This window comes from Bos indicus, chromosome 8 (assembly GCF_029378745.1).
Source record: "Bos indicus isolate NIAB-ARS_2022 breed Sahiwal x Tharparkar chromosome 8, NIAB-ARS_B.indTharparkar_mat_pri_1.0, whole genome shotgun sequence".
NCBI lineage: Eukaryota > Metazoa > Chordata > Mammalia > Artiodactyla > Bovidae > Bos > Bos indicus.
Genome location: NC_091767.1, coordinates 96,556,229 through 96,578,859, shown reverse-complemented (window position 1 = coordinate 96,578,859; position 22,631 = coordinate 96,556,229). Strand labels below are relative to the sequence as shown.

At 41.1% G+C, this 22,631-nt stretch overlaps 1 protein-coding gene across 9 annotated transcripts in view; it reads right to left on the bottom strand.

The window, feature by feature from the left end:
• ZNF462 (zinc finger protein 462) overlaps positions 1–22,631 on the bottom strand; it is a 187,119-nt gene that overhangs the window by 96,292 nt on the left and 68,196 nt on the right. For all 9 annotated transcript variants that reach the window (XR_002181329.2, XM_019966681.2, XM_070795233.1 and 6 more), the window contains one exon: positions 508–757. Coding sequence is in view for 8 of the 9 variants with exons in the window: in XM_019966681.2 (XP_019822240.2) it covers positions 508–730 (223 nt within the window). In the remaining variant the exon portion in view is untranslated. The remainder of the gene's footprint in view (positions 1–507; positions 758–22,631) is intronic.

The following is a 22,631-nucleotide window of genomic DNA, read 5'->3' as shown; positions in this document are numbered from 1 at the left end:
CTCCAGGGGACATTCCTGACTGGCACGCCAACCCCAATCCAAGCTCCAGACAGGGTATGTGCTGGGACTTTAGAAAGCCCCAGGACATAGTGGCCAGGGTTCACGTTGGCCAAGTCATAATATCCATCCGTACCAAGTTGTAGAACAAAGAGTATGTGATTGAGGCCCTCCACAAGGCCAAGTTCAAGTTCCCAGGCCACTAGAAGAGCCACTCCTCCAGGAAGTGGGGATTTACTAAGTTTCCTGCAGACAAATTGGAAATATGGTGCAGAAAAGTGGCTCATCCCAGATGGCTGTTCGGTCAAATACACCCCTTATCGTGGCCCTCTGGACAAATGGTAGGCTCTGCACTCATGAGAGTCTTGGTGCTATCGCCTTCTTACTCATGCCCACCAGTAAGTCCTACTTTCCTGTCAAAAAATTTTAAAAAAAGAACCACAGCTATAGGCTCAAAATAGATGAGGGTAGTGAAATACACCAGACGCGTCGATCCTAGGACAGATTTACCTGTTAAGTCCTCTGCAATCGCAAATTCATCCTTTATAGATGAAAACTCCACCTCTGTCTGGTTACTGGCATTCATGGACCCAGATCGTGACTCATTCGCGTTGTCTTCAGCAACGTCTGTCGGCTGCAGAAATGCCGTGTGGACATCCTGGATGTGCGCCTTGAGATCTTCATAAGACGGGGCTCTGAAGTCACAGCCATCACACTGAAGCACCTCCATCATCTGGGTCTACTCTCTCACATTAGGAACCTGGGGCAGAAGGCAGAACAAAACGTCTTCAGGCCTGCACTCATTGCATACCCCCAAGCTGGTGGGGCTACGAGTCCACTAACGGAAGAATTCCAGTATCAGCCAGTTTCTCTCACTGGACTTTTCCAGATGGAACAGTGGTCAAAGAAAGGAAATCGGACATAATAGGAATGGTGTCCTTGACATCATAACTTCAAAGAAAGGAGGAAAAAAAAAAGATAAACTTTTTCTAGCTTGATATATCTTCAAATGCCATTTGTCAAGAAAACCCTTAATACTGCAAAAGTTTTTGTAGTTTTTGAATGTCTTGACTGATTTTGGATTTCTTGGTTAGTTTATACTGACTTTGATTCTGGCTGAGACCTATTTTCTTTTTGAACCGGAATCTTCCCAGAAGTAAAGAGACTGCCCATATAGAAGAAAGAGTGAACTTCAATCTTCATTAGCTGTTTTAATACAAGAACATCATTGTGTTATCAACAAATGTGAAACAGTGTGGAGCCTCAGAGTAGCAGTGGAAAAAGCTTTTACTGTACGTTTCATTCTTCTACTGTCTTAACTGATATTAAGATACACCTCCTCCTTCCTTCCCTTTCTAACACAGTGTATTTTTTTTTTCATGAGCTAAATGGTTATTTGCTTTTTACTACCTACCAATTATAACCTAACAGCTTCTCCAATCTAATTAGGTCATAAAATATTTCTCATGAGATTCTCAAACAACCAACTCTAGATGACAATCCAGTTTCTAGTTTCAAGTTGCACCTTGGTACCTCGATTCACACTAAGGCAACAGAAACACATGTGGTTTGGAAGAAGGGCTTCTAAGGCAGGGCCTTCTCTTTTTCCACTTTTCCCCTTTATGAATGTGAAGTGCGTACTTGGGCATAAAAAGCTGGGAAGCTGATTTCGAATAAGGCAAAACTTGCCCTGGCCACCTCTGCCCCGCTATTTACTGTGTGACTGAAAGATACACATAGCTTCCCATAAACTCAGTGGAGAGACTCATCATTAAGAAGTTAAAAATGTATTAGAAGGCATGCCCTTCCCCTCTTCATGTATATCCTGAATCGAGATACCCAGTTATTATCCTAATGACGGAGTTACTTCACTGAGCTCATGGCAGACTCTACGAAGCCACTGTAATCTAGAACCAGATGTCCAAGCACAAAAGCCACAGCCAAACCTTTCACTACGTTGATCGTATTTAGCACCTTCCTATACTTTTATTGTAAAAGATCAATTATTTCTGCAAGGGGAATAAAGTCGAGGAATCTGTCAATGTAGTGAAAGGAGCTATGACAGGAGGATTTTCTCTGAAAGAATGCTCCTGCTGATAGCCTGTGAAAATAACTCCTGGCAAGTCCAGCTCTGGACAGCCTGCGCTCGTAGGGCGAGAGGCACTTATTTACCTTCTCTCCTTTCACCCAGCAGTTTCTCCTTTTTCAATAAACCCTGAACTGTGCACCAGACTTCTTTTCAGCTAACTCAGCCTCCATGTTCCGGGCCACACCAGCTTTTTTCTGTCTCAGCACCAACCCAAATTGTGTGGAAGAGGTTGCTATCAGCTCTGGATCAAATTACAGCCGACACGGACGCCCCACCCCACTTCTCCTTTTCGCACAGCCCATTAGACCTGAAAACAAATTTTTCCATAGTGCAGACGACTCCTGCATTTAGAACACTTCACAGCAAAAAGGCGGATCATCCAGGGTGCGTTCCCCATCCCCCCAGCTTAGTCCTTTCATCTCAGCCAAACAAGCCACAGCTCTGCTGAATGTGTTTATCACACTTTCAAGAGATAGGAGCTCCTGCGTCACTGAAGCTCTAAGTCTCACTAAGCTGCCCTAGTCCTCTGAGCTTTAGGAGCGGCCATTTTAGCTCAGAGCTTCCCCTCCGAGCACAACATGGCTTCTCTGGGATGGATGCTGCCAGGCTGACAGGCAGAGGAAACAGGAGAGGAGCAGTCTGGGCCCCTCCTCTGCCCTCCTCCTCTCAACAAAGAAGGAACTGTTTTCACTCCTTCCCGAAAAAGCAGCACCTTTCTCCTCCTCACATGTCATTCACCAAGGATCTCCCGAAGGTTCTTTTATCCCATGATTGATGGGCTGGTACGTTCATCCCAGCACAGCCCTGGTTACTGTAGGACGTTCCTGGACATGACCCTGTTCTCCAGCAGCCTTTGGGGGTGTGCTGGAGGGGGGGAACCTCCAGAATGCCTTGGCTTCTTGGGAGTCGTCCTTCCACACACAGAAGACATACCATCCGACTCTGCTTGCCGGATTCCAAAGTCTAATGACCTTTGTTAATCACCAGCCAGTCTGTCTGCATCAGCAGACCCTGCCAACAGGCACACCCTTCAACACAAAGGCTGTAGCTATTCCTTTTAAAAGAGGTTCTCTGAAAGCTCCATTGTGTAGCCGAGAGGAAAACAAAATCTCTTCCCTTCAAAACTTCAAGCCTTTAGAAATAATGTAACAGAAGGCTTTCTGCTGTCTGTCTTTTGGAAAGTTTGAACCTCCTTCTCACTACATCCACCCAAAAAATGACAGTTCTGCCCAAGGAAAGCAGGACACCTTTGGCATTAAGTCATCCACCCCGAGATGAAATTCATCTCTCCACATGGGTCTCTAATATCTTGGTGTCTTCCAAAGCTGTTATCAAGGATTCAGACTTCACTGGATACAAACACAAATCAACAGCCTTCTTGTTCTGCTACGAAGGAGATTAAAGGGTTAGGAGATCAGGAAAAAAAAAAAAAAGGCCCTGATTTGGAAAAAGAAGAGATGATGAAAGTGATTTCCTAATGGGTTCTAGCTTTAATGTTGTTGCAGACTCTACCTCAAAAATAGCGCAGAGCCTTAGAAGAGGTTAATCTCCAGGCTGCTGAGAGAACCAGCATCAGGTACAGCTGAACGGCCTTCAATCTGATGTCCTGAAATGAGGATGTAGCCTCCTCTGAAAGGCATTTTGTCTTTGTGCACACATTGCTCCTGGAGACGTTGACAGAAGAAGAAAACAGAAATTGCCAGCATGGCCTCAACAATCAAAGACACAGAGACTTGATGTGTTTATGAGACTGAGGACGGACACATGGGCAAGAAGCGAGAGGAGGAGGAGACGGAAGAGGGGAGGAGAGAGACAAAGAAAGCCGGACCTGAGGATGACCCATTCATCAACCCAAGGATGTTTTTGCAGCAGATGGTAATCCTCTGAGAAACCAACAACAAAGATGGGAACAAAGATGAGAAATACACTCTTGCATATTTGACTGTTTCATCAACCGAGAAAGAACAGCAACCCTAAAAGGCTAAACCAGACACTGATAGCTACCAAATGATGGTTTAAAGTTAACAGCCTTGATCTCCTATCTACTTACTTTATTTAAAAATACAGCTGCAATAATGAGATTATTAGCAATATTTTTTTTTCCCACTGACCAAATCAGCAAAATCAAAAGCAGAAGAGAAAGCTTCTGAACTAACTAGAAAGAAATGCTATTTCAAAAGGTCATGAGATGAATCTACGAATCAAACAAGCAACCCCCACCCCCATCTCCTACTCCCAGTGCAATATCTCCAGACCATTCAAGGTCAAACAGGCATCGGAAGACTAGACTCTCAACACCATCCATGATGATTGGCAGGCAGATGAATATGGGTTTGTTCCCAAATAAGCTAACACCTAATGTGATTAGTCCTCCTAATGTGAAACCTCTCAGTTCAGTCAGTCAGTTCAGTCGCTCAGTCGTGTCCAACTCTTTGTGACCCATGAATTGCAGCACGCCAGGCCTCCCTGTCCATCACCAACTCCCGGAGTTCACTCAAACTCACATCCATTGAGTCGGTGATGCCATCCAGCCATCTCATCCTCTGTCGTCCCCTTCTCCTCCTGCCCCCAATCTCTCCCAGCATCAGAGTCTTTTCCAATGAGTCAACTCTTCACATGAGGTGGCCAAAGTACTGGAGTTTCAGCTTTAGCATCATTCCTTCCAAAGAACACCCAGGACTGATCTCCTTTAGAATGGACTGGTTGGATCTCCTTGCAGTCCAAGGGACTCTCAAGAGTCTTCTCCAACACCACAGTTCAAAAGCATCTATTCTTCAGAGCTCAGCTTTCTTTGCAGTCCAACTCTCATATCCATACATGACCGCTGGAAAAACCATAGCCTTGACTAGATGGACCTTTGTTGGCAAAGTAATGTCTCTGCTTTTGAATATGCTGTCTAGGTTGGTCATAACTTTCCTTCCAAGGAGTAAGTGTCTTTTAATTTCATGGCTGCAGTCACCATCTGCAGTGATTTTCGAGCCCCCAAAAATAAAGTCTGACACTATTTCCACTGTTTCCCCATCTATTTCCTGTGAAGTGATGGGACCAGATGCCATGATCTTAGTTTTCTGAATACTGAGCTTTAAGCCAACTTTTTCACTCTCCTCTTTCACTTTCATCAAGAGGCTCTTTAGTTCCTCTTCACTTTCTGCCATAAGGGTGGTGTCATCTGCATATCTGAGGTTATTGATATTTCTCCCAGCAATCTTGATTCCAGCTTGTGCTTCTTCCAGCCCAGCTTTTCTCATGATGTACTCTGCATATAAGTTAAATAAGCAGGGTGACAATATACAGCCTTGACATACTTCTTTTCCTATGTGGAACCAGTCTGTTGTTCCATGTCCAGTTCTAACTGTTGCTTCCTGACCTGCATATAGGTTTCTCAAGAGGCAGGTCAGGTGGCCTGGTATTCCCATCTCTTTCAGAATTTTCCACGGTTTATTGTGATCCACACAGTCAAAGGCTTTGGCATAGTCAATAAAGCAGAAATAGATGTTTTTCTGGAACTCTCTTGCTTTTTCCATGATCCAGCAGATGTTCGCAATTTGATCTCTGGTTCCTTTGCCTTTTCTAAAACCAGCTTGAACATCTGGAAGTTCACGATTCACGTATTGCTGAAGCCTGGCTTGGAGAATTTTGAGCATTACTTTACTAGCGTGTGAGATGAGTGCAATTGTGCGGTAGTTTGAGCATTCTTTGGTATTGCCTTTCTTTGGGATTGGAATAAAAACTGACCTTTTCCAGTCCTGTGGCCATTGCTGAGTTTTCCAAATTTGCTGGCATACTGAGTGCAGCACTTTCACAGCATCATCTTTCAGGATTTGAAATAGCTCCATTGGAATTCCATCACCTCCACTAGCTTTGTTCGTAGTGATACTTTCTAAGGCCCTCTTGACTTCACATTCCAGGATGTCTGGCTTTATGTGAGTGATCACACTATCGTAATTATCTGGGTAGTGAAGATCTTTTTTTGTACAGTTCTTCTGTGTATTCTTGCCACCTCTTCTTAATATCTTCTGCTTCTGTTAGGTCCATACCATTTCTGTCCTTTATCGAGCCCATCTTTGCATAAAATATTCCCTTGGTATCTCTAATTTTCTTGAAGAGATCTCTAGTCTTTCCCATTCTGTTGTTTTCCTCTACTTCTTTGCACTGATCGCTAAGGAAGGCTTTCTTATTTCTTCTTGCTATTCTTTGGAACTCTGCATTCAGATGCTTATATCTTTCCTTTTCTCCTTTGCTTTTTGCTTCTCTTCTTTTCACAGCTATTTGTAAGGCCTCCCCAGAAAGCCATTTTGCTTTTTTGCATTTCTTTTCCATGGGGATGGTCTTGATTCCTGTCTCCTGTACAATGTCCCAAATCTCCGTCCATAGTTCATCAGGCACTCTATCTATCAGATCTAGTCCCTTAAATCTATTTCTCACTTCCACTGTATAATCATAAGGGATTTGATTTAGGTCATACCTGAATGGTCTAGGCTCTAGACTATTCCAATTTTCCATGACTCTGCATTACTACTGATTACCCTTGGTTGGTTTGTTCACTTTACATTTATAGGCTGGGTGTTTCACGAGGTGGGGTTTTGATGGAAAAACCCAAAACCCAACTTTCATGTTGGATAAACTCTTGAAGACATTTTTAAGGAAAATCCAGAGATCTTGTGAAAGGTTGGCAATACACACTTGAGAACAGGGAAATGGAAAGAATGGCCAGTGGCTGTTCTTTCTCAATCTTAACAACAGCAATTGTCAATTTATTTACAAAACAAATTGACTCAAAGACATAGTAAATAAACTTATGGTTACCAAAAGGGAAAGGGGAGTGGGGGGAAGGATAAATTAGGAGTTTGAGATTAGCAAATTACTATATATGAAATAACAAGGTCCTACTGTACAGCACAAGGAAATATGTCCAATATCTTATAATGAACTCTAACGGAAAAGAATCTGAAAAGGAATATATTATATATATATATATATATATATATATATATATATATATGTATAACTGAATTGCTTTCTGTATGTCAGAAAGTAACACAACATTGTAAATCAACTATACTTCAATTTTTTAAAATCACTGATTTTAATTTCTACCATCTGCCCACCATGTTCTGTGTTTAGAATTCCCAGGGGCCCATTATGCCTCTGTTTTCCTCCTGTGAAAGTGAAAGGTTACATTCCAGGGGTTCATCCTGGGTCCTCCCCACTCATGCTCAGACCCAAAAGGAGAAGGGAGGCACCCTGGGTTGCTGGAGGGTGCTTCCACAATCCTGCCCCCACCAACGTGCACCCGGGTCAGGCTGGGGAACACTGTTCTCCAAGCTTGCATGCAGCATGAGTATTTTCAAGTCAAAATCCCAACTGTCTCCAGGAAGTGTCCACGTGAAAACGTGCAGGGCTTGTCTGGACCTACACTGTTCCCGGACTGAAGGACTGCAGACCAGAAATAAAGCCGTGAAGCACTGCAGCCACAGGGATTCAGGAGCAACTAATTATATGCTTCAAAGCCTCTGAGAAATAGAACCAGAAACACCGTAAGATGCCTTTCCTCTGTCCACTCCAGAAACCCAGTTTCATTTATAAGACGCTGAACTTCCCAGTTCTCCTGAATCATAACTCTTAAGAAAAGGCTTTAGTGAGCACCTGTTGTCTGTGCTTTTACTTTCTCCTTTCCTATGAATGGAAAAACCAATTACCCAAGGTCAGGTAGTGGAAGGCATAAACTTTGGAACTGTTCAGCTGGAAGACAGAAAAATCAGAAACTTAAAAGATCATTCCACAATGCAAATGCATTTGAGATCAGAAACTGTTGCTATGAGGAGGTTAAAGAGCTGAGGGATGTTTTGGGAGGTTAACACCTTTCATTTCAAGCCCCAAGAACGTGGTTTGGGAAGAAAGAAGAATTTTCATGCTTAGGCTGAAAAATGAGGGGGGAAAAATCACTAATCCACTTGTATGCGTGGGTTGCTACTTTCAGCAACAAGGTGTGTTGTGTATCACTACTTATCATTTACCCTTGTCATAGTCCAAGTGGCAGTGCTAATAATTTAAAAATCGTTTAAAGCATCTTTCCAACCAGGAGTGTTCCAAGAAATGGAGGTAAAACATCCTTTCAGAAACAGTTGTTATGGAACCATACTTACAAATGCAAATACAGAATATGTGTATATACATACACACGTGTGTATATACATACACACATGTGTATATACATACACACACACACACACACACCAGAGCCCATGCATGCCCATATACACACACATATATCATAGGGTGCTTGTTCTCTACACATACATATATACATATGTTTATGTAGATATAAAATAACTTTCTTGATTTAATTTGAACTCAGACATGGGCATGTGCCCTCCAAATTTAACAGGAGTTCTGTTACAACACTTCCGAATAATTACCAATGACATACATATTCTTCCTATGGTATAGTGATTTAACAAAATAATAAGCCAGCAAAATAAACCAACAAAGAACTTTCAACAAGCTACCTCCATCAATCCCACATTTGGTACAACTATAGATTCTGGCTTACCGTGTGGTGTCTTCAAATGTCCTACCCAATGTTTATACTGCTTGCTACATGATCTAAGCAGTTCTGTGTGCTCTTGGCAATTCACCACACTAATGAAAGCTTTAACATATCAGGAAGGATAAATAATTAAGGAATTCAGAAGGGAGACACAGCTGTTCCTCAAAACCAAATTTTCAGAAGAGAAAGGATTAATTTGCAGTCACATATGTAACCCTCAAGATGAGACAGAATTTAAATAGCAGCAGAGAAATACTAGGTGACCCTGAGTGCTGCCAATGCCCATGGATGGCCTCTGTTTCACGTGGTTGGCCTGGTGCATCTCCAGGACAAAGTCTGAAACAGACAGTCTGCAGGTTAATAACCCCAGCCCCCTCCCCACCAAGGATGCTAGTCTTCAGGTTCTCTCTTATTTTAGCTTTGTTCTCCTGAATCAAGTTTTCAAGTTTTACAGAGCATGTTGGAGTAATATTTCATAACAGGTACCTTGGGGATCATTATTCAAATGAGATGATTTAATCCAAGCGACCCCCCCCCAAAAGTATCAGATATGTAAACAAGAAGCCATTCTGAGTGATCTGTTATGAAAGCAGGTAGTGAGTGTCTAATACAGAAAGAGATAGTACATACCTTCTGGAGAATTCATGCATTCCTTTGCAATGATATAAGGCTAATTGAGGCCAACAGGCCAATAGGCAGCCTGCCAGCTCTCCTGTCCTTAGAAAAGGAAGCGTGTGATTTGAACAAGGAGATAAAAGAGGAGAGAAGGGACTAGAAAAGAAAGGGAGGAAGCAGGGTGGTATCTCAGGAGCTTTAGACTTCATTGTCTGGGAAGGGGAACCTGCAGTTCGCCAGATAAATCCTGTTCTGAGAAGCGTCTCAACAATATTCTCCTTGAGAAACAAAACAAATGAAGACGCCTCCACATGCTAAAATTCTCAAAAGGCAACCATGACAAATGAGATCCCGGCTCATTTTGTTCTTCCAAATGACAGAAAACTATTCTCTGGATTGAATGAATTCTCTGAAATGTCATGAGTCCATCTGGAAGTTCCTTGGAAACTCTGAAGACATTCTTGTCTGAGCCTGGAGACCAAGAAAGACCTGATTTCTTGCCTCTAAAGCCAAACCTCGCCCCAGTGGCGGAGACAGAGAATCACGGTGATCCTTCATAGACTCTTCAGAATGCTGGCTGCATTTCCACAGGCACTTTGCACACTACAAGAACTCTCATTATAAAAATTGTAAAATTAAAGGGAAGTTGCAGATATGCTGCTGGGTCTTCATTACAGAACTGATTAAGACGCAGAGTAAGCACAAGCTGCATTCAAAGACATCTTCCACATCATGAAAGACCAAACCACGCTCTGAGCAGCTCCTCTGTGGGTTTGAAGGTCTCTGTGACCACAGGCCTTGGGCATGTCTTCAGGGCCAGATCTGTGCCTGGCCCAGGAAGTCTGGCCAACTCCACCAAGTCTAAATTCTACAGTTTCAGTGAGTGAAATGGAGAAGGAAATGGCAACCCATTCCAATATTCTTGCTGGGAAAATCCCATGGACAGAGGAGTCTGGCAGGTTACTATCCATGGGGTCACAAAGAGTCAGACACGACTGAGATGAGCACACACACAGAGTAAATGAATCCAGAAACCATTTGAACAACTTACCTTGCTCCCTATTACTTTTGGTGAAAAACAAAACAAAATGAAAGGATCTATGGCTTTTGAAAGTATACGGAAGTATAAGAACCTCTTGTATTTGAGGGAAAGCCCACAAAAATCCCAATTTAATCCCTGCAAGACTTATTCATGGCTTTGTGCTCATGGTTTGCTCAGAAAATTCAGACAAGTCGCTTCTTTAAATGAGAATTGCCCCAAGAATGCCTCCATCTGTGGTACACAAAGCCCTGACTCACGCACTGCAATGACCTTTCCAGTCTTTCTTATATTTGACAAAATATAATCACACCCTAGTTCCTGATCTAACTACCTGTCAGGATGAAAGCCCTAAGCAGATTGCTTTCTAGAAAGGTAAACAGTGGCTGGGCTTGTGTGAATCATGAATTGTGAACACTCTGAAGTCCTCTTGTTCATGAAGATTGTAACTTTTTTCTTTCTCCCCTTGGTTTCCATCTCAATCAGAAATCATTAGAAGGTTGTCTTCCCTCTTATTAAACTAACCAACTAGCCCATTCAGATCCACTGGTTCTCCCACCCTTATTCCAGGAAAATAGGAAAAACACACTATGTGTTTATGTATGGATTTGGCAGATACCCAAGAATTAGGATGGAGAAGGCAATGGCACCCCACTCCAGTCCTCTTGCCTGGAAAATCCCATGGATGGAGGAGCCTGGTGGGCTGCAGTCCATGGGGTCGTGACTGAGCGACTTCCCTTTCACTTTTCACTTTCACGCATTGGAAAAGGAAATGGCAACCCACTCCAGTGTTCTTGCCTGGAGAATCCCAGGGACGGTGGAGCCTGGTGGGCTGCCGTCTATGGGGCTGCACAGAGTCAGACACGACTGAAGTGACTTAGCAGCAGTAGCAGCAGCAGCAAGAATTAGGAATATATATATTTTTAATGGTAGCTAAGGAATTTAAATAGATGGGGAAACAATGGAAACAGTGAGACACTTTATGTTTTGGGGCTCGAAAATCACTGCAGATGGTGACTGCAGCCATGAATTTAAAAGACGCTTGCTCCTTGGAAGGAAAGCTATGACCAACCTAGACAGCATATTAAAAAGCAGAGACGTTACTTTGTCAACAAAGGTCCGTCTAGTCAAGGCTATGGTTTTTCCTGTGGTCATGTATGGATGTGAGAGTTGGACTATAAAGAAAGCTGAGCACCAAAGAATTAATGCTTTTGAACTGTGGTGTTGGAGAAGACTCTTGAGAGTCCCTTGAACTGCAGGGAGATCCAACCAGTCTATCCTAAAGGAAATCAGTCCTGAATATTCATTGTAAGGATTGATGCTGAACCTGAAACTCTAATCCTTTGGCCACGCTGATGCAAAGAACTGACTCATTGGCAAAGACCCTGATGCTGGGAAAGATTGAAGGTGGGAGGAGAAGGGGACGACAGAGGATGAGATGGTTGGATGGCATCACCAACTCGATGGACATGAGTTTAAGTAAGCTCCAGGAGTTGGTGATGGACAGAGAAGCCTGGCGTGCTGCAGTCCATGGGGTTGCAAAGAGTCGGACACGACTAAGCGACTGAACTGAACTGAACTGATGGAATTTCTTTTCTCTTGTAATCTTCAATCTACTCTCACCAAGTAAGTTTACTTGCTGCACCTCAAGAACTTCTAAGCAGAAAGTTAAGACATTTGTCTGCCAACACAACAGAATTTTCTTTTTTATCACCATGTGAAAACACTACAGTGGCTCAGGTACTTGACCAAGCCCCACATTCCATAAATCCTTAATGATAAATCTCACTTTGCAACAAACTTTTCAGCTTATTCACTATCGAGCTGCTCAAAAAAAAAAAAAAAAGACAAGGATATAGAAATGCCTCTCCAACAAGTAAAAGAATTCATTCTCAGCAGGTGTGACAACCTCTCCTGCCACCTTCACCTTGAACAAGTCTTTGGAAGCATTTACTTGGACTATTCGCTAAATGAAGAGATTAGACTATGATAGATTAGACTATGATAGTCAACCTTTTTGTACAATGGGAGGGTTTTATAAAATTTTCTTCTTACAGTTTGAAAGATTTTTTTCTGATTTAACTCATCCTTCACTTTTTATTATACTCAGAGACAAATAAATGCCCTGTTTTATATGGCTGACTCCTCCTCATGCAGTTCTGGGCTCAAAGTTCTAGGAGCTTCCTCACAAGTCCATCTAACTAGCCTGCTTTCCCTACTCCCATGAAACCGAGTCCCCATCCACCACTCTGACTGTACTCACATCCTCTCTACCATGGTATGCTGCCTTGTAAGTTGCTTCACTGCGGCTATGACACCTGTGGGGTCTCCCTCTGCAAGAACAGAGGCCTGAGAGCAGGCTGTCTATTTACATGGGTATTTTCAGCACTGGAGACAATTCACACCACGGGTACTCAGCAAATGCGTTGAATGAATGAACAAATGAATGAATGAAGCAGACCTTAGGAATGACTGGATTCCAATCGAACATAAAAATATTGGCCATGAGAGTTAGAGTCTTCTTCTGTCCTACGCTGTCATAGAGCAGTGGTCGCAAGAAGGGGCAATCTTGCCCCCACAGACTGCAGCCCAGGAATATTTCGAGACATTTTCGGTTCTCACAACTGGCTGAGGAGATGGTGTTACTGGCATCTAATGGGGAGAGGCCAGGGATGTTGCTAAATATCCTACAATGCACAGGACAAACCCCATAAGAAATAATGATCTGGTCCAAAATGACAAAAATGGGGAGGCTGGAAACCCTGTCACGAGTGGTCTTGAGGTATTTTCAGTTTCTGAATATAAGCCACCTGCCTTCATAAGCCTTTCATGTGGTCCTGGCCAGGGAAACTCTGGACTAGATGATCAGCAAGCTCAAATATTCTATGATTCTATGATTCAAAATGACCTCAGCAGCCTTCCTGTCCTATAATTTTATTTTTCTGATTTGGGCATTTTACTATAAATGTTTCAAGAAAAATCCAACATTAAGGCATGCTACTGGTCCATCTTTCTTTAGTGATAAGCCCCTTGCACTGATGATGACCCTATGGGTTTTGTGGATAAGGGCTTAACATCATTAAAAATCGTCAAGTCCTGCAGTTAGCACACGGCGTCCAACTAAAATTTCTATGAAAAATATCATGCACACTTTCTCTTCTCCAACATAAAAAAATATCTTCTCTCAAAGTGATGGGACCCCAGGCTAATCAAAATCACTCTTCAAAGGATAAGTACTATGTTCCTTCTGGTTCTTATATCCTCAGGGTCCAGCGTAGATCTGGCCCTCCCTGACATGACCTGTGGGATGAATGAGTGTACGCATGCCTGCATTCCAGGAGGAAATTAAACCAGTGGTACCAACACAAACTAAACATTTAGGAACCTAAGCAATTCCAGAGAGCTTCCATGACCAGAAAAGCAAAATAAAACTTAGCACCATATGATCCTGCCCCCAGTCAGCTAATAAAGTTCATGAAGCCACATCACAGTGCTTGGCTGACGACTGAGATAGGAAGACTTCTAAGTTCCCAATTGTTCGTCATATGAAGTGGCCATCTTACTTTTCCTCACTATCTGAGGGACTTCCCCGGTGGTCCAGTGGGTAAGAATCCACCTGCCAATGCAGGGGACTGGACTATCCCTGGTTTGGAAAGATTCCACACGTCTTAGGGCAGCTAAGCCCATGTGCCACCACTACTGAGCTCGCGCTCTAGAGTCCGTGGCCACTGCAACGAGAAGCCTGCAGACCACAACCAGAGCATAGCCCCCGCTCACCACAGCTAGAGAAAGGCCACATGCAGCAACGAAGACCCCGTGCAGCCAAATAAGGAAACAAAAAGGATCAAATGGGAGAAGGTACTCTGGTGACACCATTCCACCACGTATTTCTAACACTGCTCAGCTCCCCTGAACTGATGTGACACCTGGAATCATCACCTGGGTCTTCACTAGACTGTCTGGTTGCCTGCTGCTGCGGCTGTTAAGTCGCTTCAGTCATGTCCAACTCTGTGCGACCCCATGGACTGCAGCCTACCAGGCTCCCCCATCCATGGGATTTTCCAGGCAAGAGCATTGGAGTGGGTTGCCATTTCCTTCTCCAGTCTGGTTGCCTACACTCCACCAAAAAACCTTTCAATTCTTGTTTGCAAAGATTCTGGAAACCCAGAGGAACCATTCTCCCCTGTAGCTCAAAACTGTATAAACCTTTTCAGTAGAGGGAACTATCATGTTGGTCAAAACAATCATTCAGGATTTTTCTGTAAGGTGGTACAGAAAAATCTGAATGAACTTTTTGGCCAACGCAATATAACAACATTAGACAAAAGCAGAGTTTCTCAACCTCTTCCCTGGTGGCTCAAAGGGTAAAGAATCTGCCTGCAGTGCAGGAGACCCAGGTTTGATCCCTGGTTCAGGAAGATCCCCTGGGAGGAAGGAAATGGCAACCCACTCCAGTATTCTTGCCTGGATAATTTCATGAACAGAGGAGCCTGGCAGGTGATAGTCCATGGGGTCCCAAAGAGTTGGACATGACTGAGTGGACTAACACTTTAGGATTTTCTATCCTTGGCTTCTCTAAAAATATGGAAACAATAAATTATGAGAGGAGATCTCAAAGACCATTTAGTCCAACATGGCCCAATATTTTCATTTTTCAGCTTGTGAAACTGAAGGTCTCAGGAAAATTAGTCTGCCCAAGGTTTCTGGAACATATTCTCTGGAGCAGGGGAGGGGGGGAAATCTGTTGAATTCCATAATTTGGGAAAGGAAATCAGCAGTGAAAATGCTCTATAAATGTTATTCAGTTCATTAATAGCTATTCACACTTGAAGTCCATGCTCCATATAGTCTCACTAACAGGAGTGTTTCTTCACTGAGGAGGCAGATTCCAGCATAACCCTCAGTGTCTCCTCCACTCTGAATTCTATACTCAGGAGCTTAACTGAAAAGGTGCAAAATCCATCGTCTGCAGTTTGACTGTTCAAAGATCTTCTTAGGCATGCAAACAGTGTGCCCCTGCTTTGGAAACACATTTGGAAGACTGAAAGTTGCTGACAAAGGTATACACAGAAGGACGAGAGCTATAACACTGAATTATCTTCCCTCAGAATCCAACCTCGTGGAATCAGAACAAGGTTATGTAGTAGCTTTATGCCCGCCAAATCTACCCCATGAGAAACATCGTCTTGTTTCTTATGGAAAATGTGCTCTGCCAACAAAGTCACTGAAGAGGCTGGCTGAATGAGTCTTAGGGGTATCTGGAAATATCAGGGTCAGTTCATTTAAACAAAGGGGAAGAGCAGTCAGTCCTCCAAACGACTGGCAGGAAAGCTTTCTTCTTGTGGCACAGCTAGTAAGTGGCTCAGACTGATAATTCCAGACTATTGGTGAAGCCATCACTCCAAATTATGTTTTCATGTCCTAGAACCAACCACAACTTAGAATATTTCACCATGTTTACTAATACCATATATATTAAGTATATAGATTTATCTATATTCCTAATAGATCTCTCTATCCATTTGTTGGATATGAAAACCTAAATGTGGACTTCCCTGTTGGCTCAGTGGTAAAGAATTTGCCTGCCAAAGCAGGAGACACAGATTCGATCTCTGATCCAGTAAGATCCCACATGCCACGGAGCAACTAAGCCCAGGAGCCACAACCACTGAGCCCAGGCGCTATATCTACAGAAGCCCAGGCTCTCTAGAGCCCATGTTCCACAAGAGAAGCCGCTGCAATGAGAGGTCCACGTACCGAAACTAGAGTGGTCCCCATTCGCAGCAAACAGAGAAAGCCCATGTGCAGCAACAAAGACTCAGAACAGCCAAAAATAAATTTAAAAATTTTTAAAAAGCTAAATGTATCCAAAAGGCCAGAAATCATCTTTAACTTTTCAAATATTCCCTGTAAAATCTCTTAGGAAAGGGTCCCTTATCATAATGAAAAGAATGACTTAGAAATCAGGAAGATGCTGAGATCTCCATGTATGTCCGTGTTTTTCTTCCCATAGAATACTTGCATGGACATTTTGAAGATCCACGTAATTTTCATCCTTTAAGTAAATGATTCTCAAAGAGAGGTCCCTAGACCAGCAATATCATCATCCGCCAAGAATTCATTAAGAATGGAATTTCTCATGTTCCACTCCAGACTCAGTGAATCAGAAACTCTGGGGTAGGGCCCACAATCCATATTTTTAACAAGCCCTCAGGGTGATTTTGATGCTCACTCCAGTTTTAAGATGAAGCTCAACTTTTCCTTCCAGTCCCTGAGACCACCGGCTAAAATGCTGAGTTTCCTTCTCTTCGCACTGGGAATCTTACTTACAAGGGCTGTTGATTGAGTGAATATGATAATAGCTATGCAGTCTTTAAAGAGCCTAGGAGAGGACTAGTGTTTGCAAATATTTCACTTCTTATTTAGCAATTACTGGGAAAATACTAAGTTGTAGAATCTAGCATTAGAAGTTAGTAAGAGCACACCCATAAAAAACAGAGTTAATATCTGTGAAAGAATGAACACTGTGGCCAAGACAATGCTGATACTGATATTCATCTCGCTGAATAATTTCAAACCGTTCATGACATGGTGTCCTTGATATTTCTAAAGTGGGATGTGGCAATCCACAAAGGAAAGAATTGGAGTATTTCATCCAAAAAATACAAAGAGTTGGGTAAATCCTGAGGACCCTAGACTCTTCCATGACAGGAAGCTTTCTTAGTAAACAAAATCTTACTAGAAAACACTTTCAAACTTGGAGTGGTTATTTGATTATCACCCTAAAGCCGCAGTTCTGAGTTAAATCCGTTGTAAGAATCAACATTTGAAAACATAAATGTGTTTGGAAATCCCTTAAAAGAAGGGTATGTGCTTTCAGCTGACCAAGGGACTTCCAGAAAAAAAAATGGTGGCTAACTGTCTCAAATTACAAACAAAGGCTAGAGTAAAGGAAAAGAAAGAGGAAAATATAAACAAAGAAAAAAAATTGCCCACCCCAAACCAGTAGATCTACTGGGACCCTCAAATCAAAAGCAGGATTTAAAACTTAGAATCACAGAGTTCATCAACTGTGTAGTACCAACGCATCTAGCCAGGACCTTTGTAGATTGCTGAAGGCTACAGAAGAAAGACAAGCCATCAACACCCAGATTCAGGTTGTGAAAGCAGAATTAAGCAGGACTTCAGAACGAAATTTAAGATACTACCCTCCTTACTTGGAAGGCAAAAGAAAGTTCTCAGAGGTATATCCTAATTAAAGATAAGTTAGGAAAAAATGAACTGAGGTCAAAAAAAAGCAAAAGAAACATGGCATGGAAAAGACCAATGAACAATCTGTTTTGAAAGAACAGGGCACAGAAGAATATTATATAAAACAACAGATAATATAAAAGAAGATATCAAAGATAAGGTGATCAAACATCAGAATGAGATAAAAGAGACGCTGGCAGTTGAAGAAAGAAACTGACAACAAAAATAATATCACTGCAGAACCAATAAATACATTAAAGTAATAAGAGGCAAAATCCACAAACCAAAAACAGAGTTGATGATATGGAAAACAGTCTTCAAAACACTGCACAAAATGCAGAGGAAAAGGACAAGTAGATGAAAGCAAACAGAGAAGATGACAGATAAGAGGGCTTGAAAACAGAGACCCAACATACAGATAAAAGGTATTCTTGAAGTAGACAGCAAAACAAAAGATGCTCAAATCCGTGATGGAAACTAACTTCCTTGAAATAAAGGAATATCTGACGTTCCAAAGAAAAGTAACAGAATCATCAAAATTGAGACATTCTGGTAAAGTTACAGTTTTCTAGGGTAAACACTGATTTCCATAAAGTCAAGATTTTTAGTCAATTGCAGGGAGATAAGTCCAGACAGCCACAGAGTTCTTGCCAGTAACTTTCAATGATGGAAAGAAGTGAGTGGATGTCTACAGAGAAAGAGCATGATCAGAGTATTCATTTCCCAACTGAATTTGCAACCATGTATAAAAGTAATAATAAAAAAACCCACATTTTCCAATCAGCATGGTAAGAGAATGCAGCACTTAGTGAGTTTTCTTCAGAATCTATTTCTATTCAGTGATGTAGTATATCCAAGGGAAAGTTCAAAATCAAGATCTCAAGAACAGGGAATTTAGAGGTAAGGAAAGGATGTGAACACTGAATCCACTTACATTAAAAACAAAGACTGATCAATTTATAATAATTACAAAACAAAATTACAATCCCTTCAGGGGAACAATTGTAATAACAATAGGTTATTCCATATAATAATAACAATAAAATTATATAGAATTGGGAATCCTCAAACATAACAACAAAAATAAAGATGTGGGGGTGAAGAAGCCTTAGAAGATAAACGGATGTGGGAGAACATTCTCAAGTCTCACAGAAGGATATATACAAATATGTGATAGCATTCTTTCTAGAGTTTATAAACGGAGATGTTAAAGTTAAAACTTTAATTAATAATAAAAATAAAAATTGACTACATAGCTTTTAATTTCTTTTTGATCAAAGAAAACACAGCCCATGGAGTAAAAAACAGAGAACAAAGGAAAGTGCATAGAAATACACAAGTACATGCAAAAAATTAATTAGAATCAAGTACAGAAGATAAACCATAATTGTGAACTGGACAACGACTATGGAAAATATTCCAAGACTAGATTCAAAAACAAACTCCAAATGCATTTTGTCTACAAGGGACACACATATAGCAAAATGACACAAATGCTTTAAAATTATGGTCAATGTATATCAAGAAAAGAAAAGTAGGGATATTGATAAATATTAATCATGGTTCAATTCAAGATAAAAAAGCCTATAAGCTTAGCTTCAAATTTTTGTAAAAATAGAAAGAGAAAATAACAACAAATGTAAAGGAAAATAAATTCTATTTTTAAAGGTTTAAAAGTGAATATTTAGGGAATTCCCTGGCTGTCCCGTGGTTAGGACTTCACCTTTCACTGTAGGGGGTACAAGTTTGATCCCTGGTCAGGGAACTAAGATCCCACATGCCACGTGGCATAGCCAAAAAAAAAAACCCAAATGTGAATATTTAATAATGTAAAAAATTATGTAAAAAAAATCACAATGAAGATTGATCATGAATATTTATGCCTCCAACAGCACCAACTGGAGAAAGAAAAAAAAGGTGATACAAGAAGAAACAGATGTAAGTTCTTAATATGTTAAATGGAGAAAGAAAACTAAGGATAGAATGAATTAACAGAATTAATAAAATTGAGATACATTTCAAATTCTGTATCATGTAAACAGGAAGCACATCTTCATTTCAAGCAAGTATGACACATTTACCCCACTCCAGAACTCTTGCCTGGAAAATCCATGGATGGAGGAGCCTGGTGGGCTGTAGTCCATGGGGTTGCTAAGAGTCGCACACGACTGAGAGACTTCACTTTCACTTTTCACTTTCATGCTTTGGAGAAGGAAATGGCAACACACTCCAGTGTTCTTGCCTGGAGAATCCCAAGGACAGGGGAGCCTGGTGGGCTGCCGTCTATGGGGTTGCATAGAGTCGGACACAACTGATTGGACTTAGCAGCAGCAGCAGCAGCATGACACATTTACAAAGGTTTTCAAATGCCCATGGAGGCTTACAAGTGTCTATAATGCCAGAATTAAGAGATAATAAATTACAAATAGAAAAAAAGTAGCCTATCATTTCTATTTACACTGCAGCAAAACCTGGGGATATGAGAAAACTAGAAATTCCAAACACTTGAAAAAAAATCGTTAACATTCTTTTAAACAATCAGGATAACCAGAAACAAAAACTCAACTACAGAATGTGACTTTAAAAATCTTATTATGTAAAATGTAGAATTTAGAAAAGCTGTACTCAGAGGAAATTTCATAGCTCTATGAAAATTATGAAGAAATAATAATACTTCCTGTAAATCAAGAAATAAGACTAAATGAATTAAACACCTAACTCAAGAAAAACAGCAAGAAAGAATTTAATTAAGATAAAGATAAAAAAATCAGGAGTCAAAAAAAACCCCAATAAAACTGACTGAGTAATCACTTATTTTTTAAAAATGCAATTCTGTGCAAAATTAAATAAAAACCACTATCTAGCCTAATAAGAGGAGGGAAGGCAAAACACAAATATAAAAAAATAATAAGCAGAAAACATCCATGAATGTAAATGAAAATAAAATATAATTTAAAAATTACTATATACAACTCATAATAATATTTGTAAACCTAAGTGTCAGAGATGATTGTCTGGAAACACATACACTACCAAAATTAATCCAAGAAAAGAAACCCAATCAGAGAAGGGTTTTCAAAAATTCAGTATATCAGATGATTTTTAAATTGGTCCAAAGTCTAAAGCATAAGAGTTTCACCAATTTATCTCCAAACACACTGCAGTGTAGCATAAATATCAAAGCTCACTGCCAAAACAATAAATAGTAATATAAAAATAATAAAAGTAGACCAATGCACTTATAAACATTAGGGAAAAAATTCACAATAAAATCCAGGTGCATATTAGAGGAATATCACTCCATGCTCAAGTGGGCTTCACTACAGGAAGGCAGTATTTCAGTACAAGAAAATCTAGGGAACTCTCCGGTGGTCCAGGGGTTAAGACTGTCACTGCTGAGGGCGCAGTTCAACCCTGGTTGGAGAACTAAGATCCCAGAAGCCATGCACAGCCGAAAAAGAAAATCTGTATTCTACCATATTAGGAAGTCAAAGAAGAAAAAAATGATTTCATCAATATAGAGGGACTGGACACCATTTGATGAAATTCCAGAACTATTTATTATTAAAATGTTTTAGTAAGATATATATATATATATATATATAAAACTCAGCAGCATGCTTAATAATAATACATTATAAAAATTCAAATAAAAATCAGACAAGGATCATCACTATTACTTAGCATTGTGGAAATCCTAGCCAATGCACTTGTACAAGAAAACAGAGAGACATAACAATTGGAAAATATGAGATAAAGTCTCTAGTATTTACCAGATAATTCACCTGAGTGTGGGCCCAGGTGAATGACACTTTCTACTTCATAATTTAACATATTTTTCTTTCAACAGATGTTATTACTTTAACATTTAAAACCACCATGAAATGTCAAGCACCAGAGTGAGCTGGCAAGGTATTGTTAGTTACCAGTGGTTTGTACCTCAGTTCACCAAGAATATTGACTCTTCTGCCAACCCTGGCATTCCATTTTCTTCCCAATTTGACTCTTTAATGACTCTTTAAGTCAATAATGGACTTCCTTGGTGGCTCAGATGGTAAATCGTCTGTCTACAATGCGGGAGACCTGGGTTCCATCCCTGGGTCAGGAAGATCTGCTGGAGAAGGAAATGGCAATCCACTCCAATGGATTTCTATTGCCTGGAAAATCCCATGGACAGAGGAGCCTAGTAGGCTATAGTCCATGGGGTCACAAAGAGTCGGACACGACTGAGAGACTTCACTTTCCTTTCCTTTCTTTCCTTAAGTCAATAATGTCAGATGATCCCTATCTAGTAATTTCAGGAACTCCAGCTTTAAGGTCAGAAAGACAATTTTTCATGGATTATATCTGCATATAATCAAGTCTGAAGCAACAGGTTGCTCCACCCATGTATTGAAGCTATACTCTATCTCCTCCTTAAAGGAATTTTAAGCAAGTGGGTGGAAAACTATAAGGATGACCTCCTGAAATCAAATTAAGAGGCTCAAACCAATGTATTTCCCTATAACCATCTAGAAGAATCTCAGCCTTGGATCTGTGTTACTCAGTGTTGTCTCCCTACTCTGCAGTGGTATACCTGCAAATTCATGGTTTCAAACTTACCCATAGTCTGCAGTCTGAGAAGTGGAAGAGGTTTCCAGCTTCTGTCTCCCTTTCCATTTCTCTTGCCCATGGGTACCTATCCTCCCCCTCCTCTCTTGCCACCATGGAAGGCAGGCTCCACTCCTTTCTATCTAAGACCTGGGCTCTGACCAACCCTTTCCTGCCTCACCTGGGAGCCCACCTAGTCTGCATTTTCAATTTCTCTCTGATTACAGCTAAGTCTTTCCCATCTTAAAGTCTCCTATCCACTCACCCCTCCTCAAAACACACAAAACACACTTACACACTCCACGTCCCCCTGACCTATATTCTCCCCTGGGAAAACAATACAAGTACAGTCAAAACCACCTCGGGTTGAATCTCAGCTCTATGCCTTATGAGCTATATGAATCCTTGACAAATATATAAATTCTCCAAACCTTTATTTCCTCATCCACACACAGAAATCCACATTTCATAGGGTAGTTGTGTGGAATAATCTGGATAAT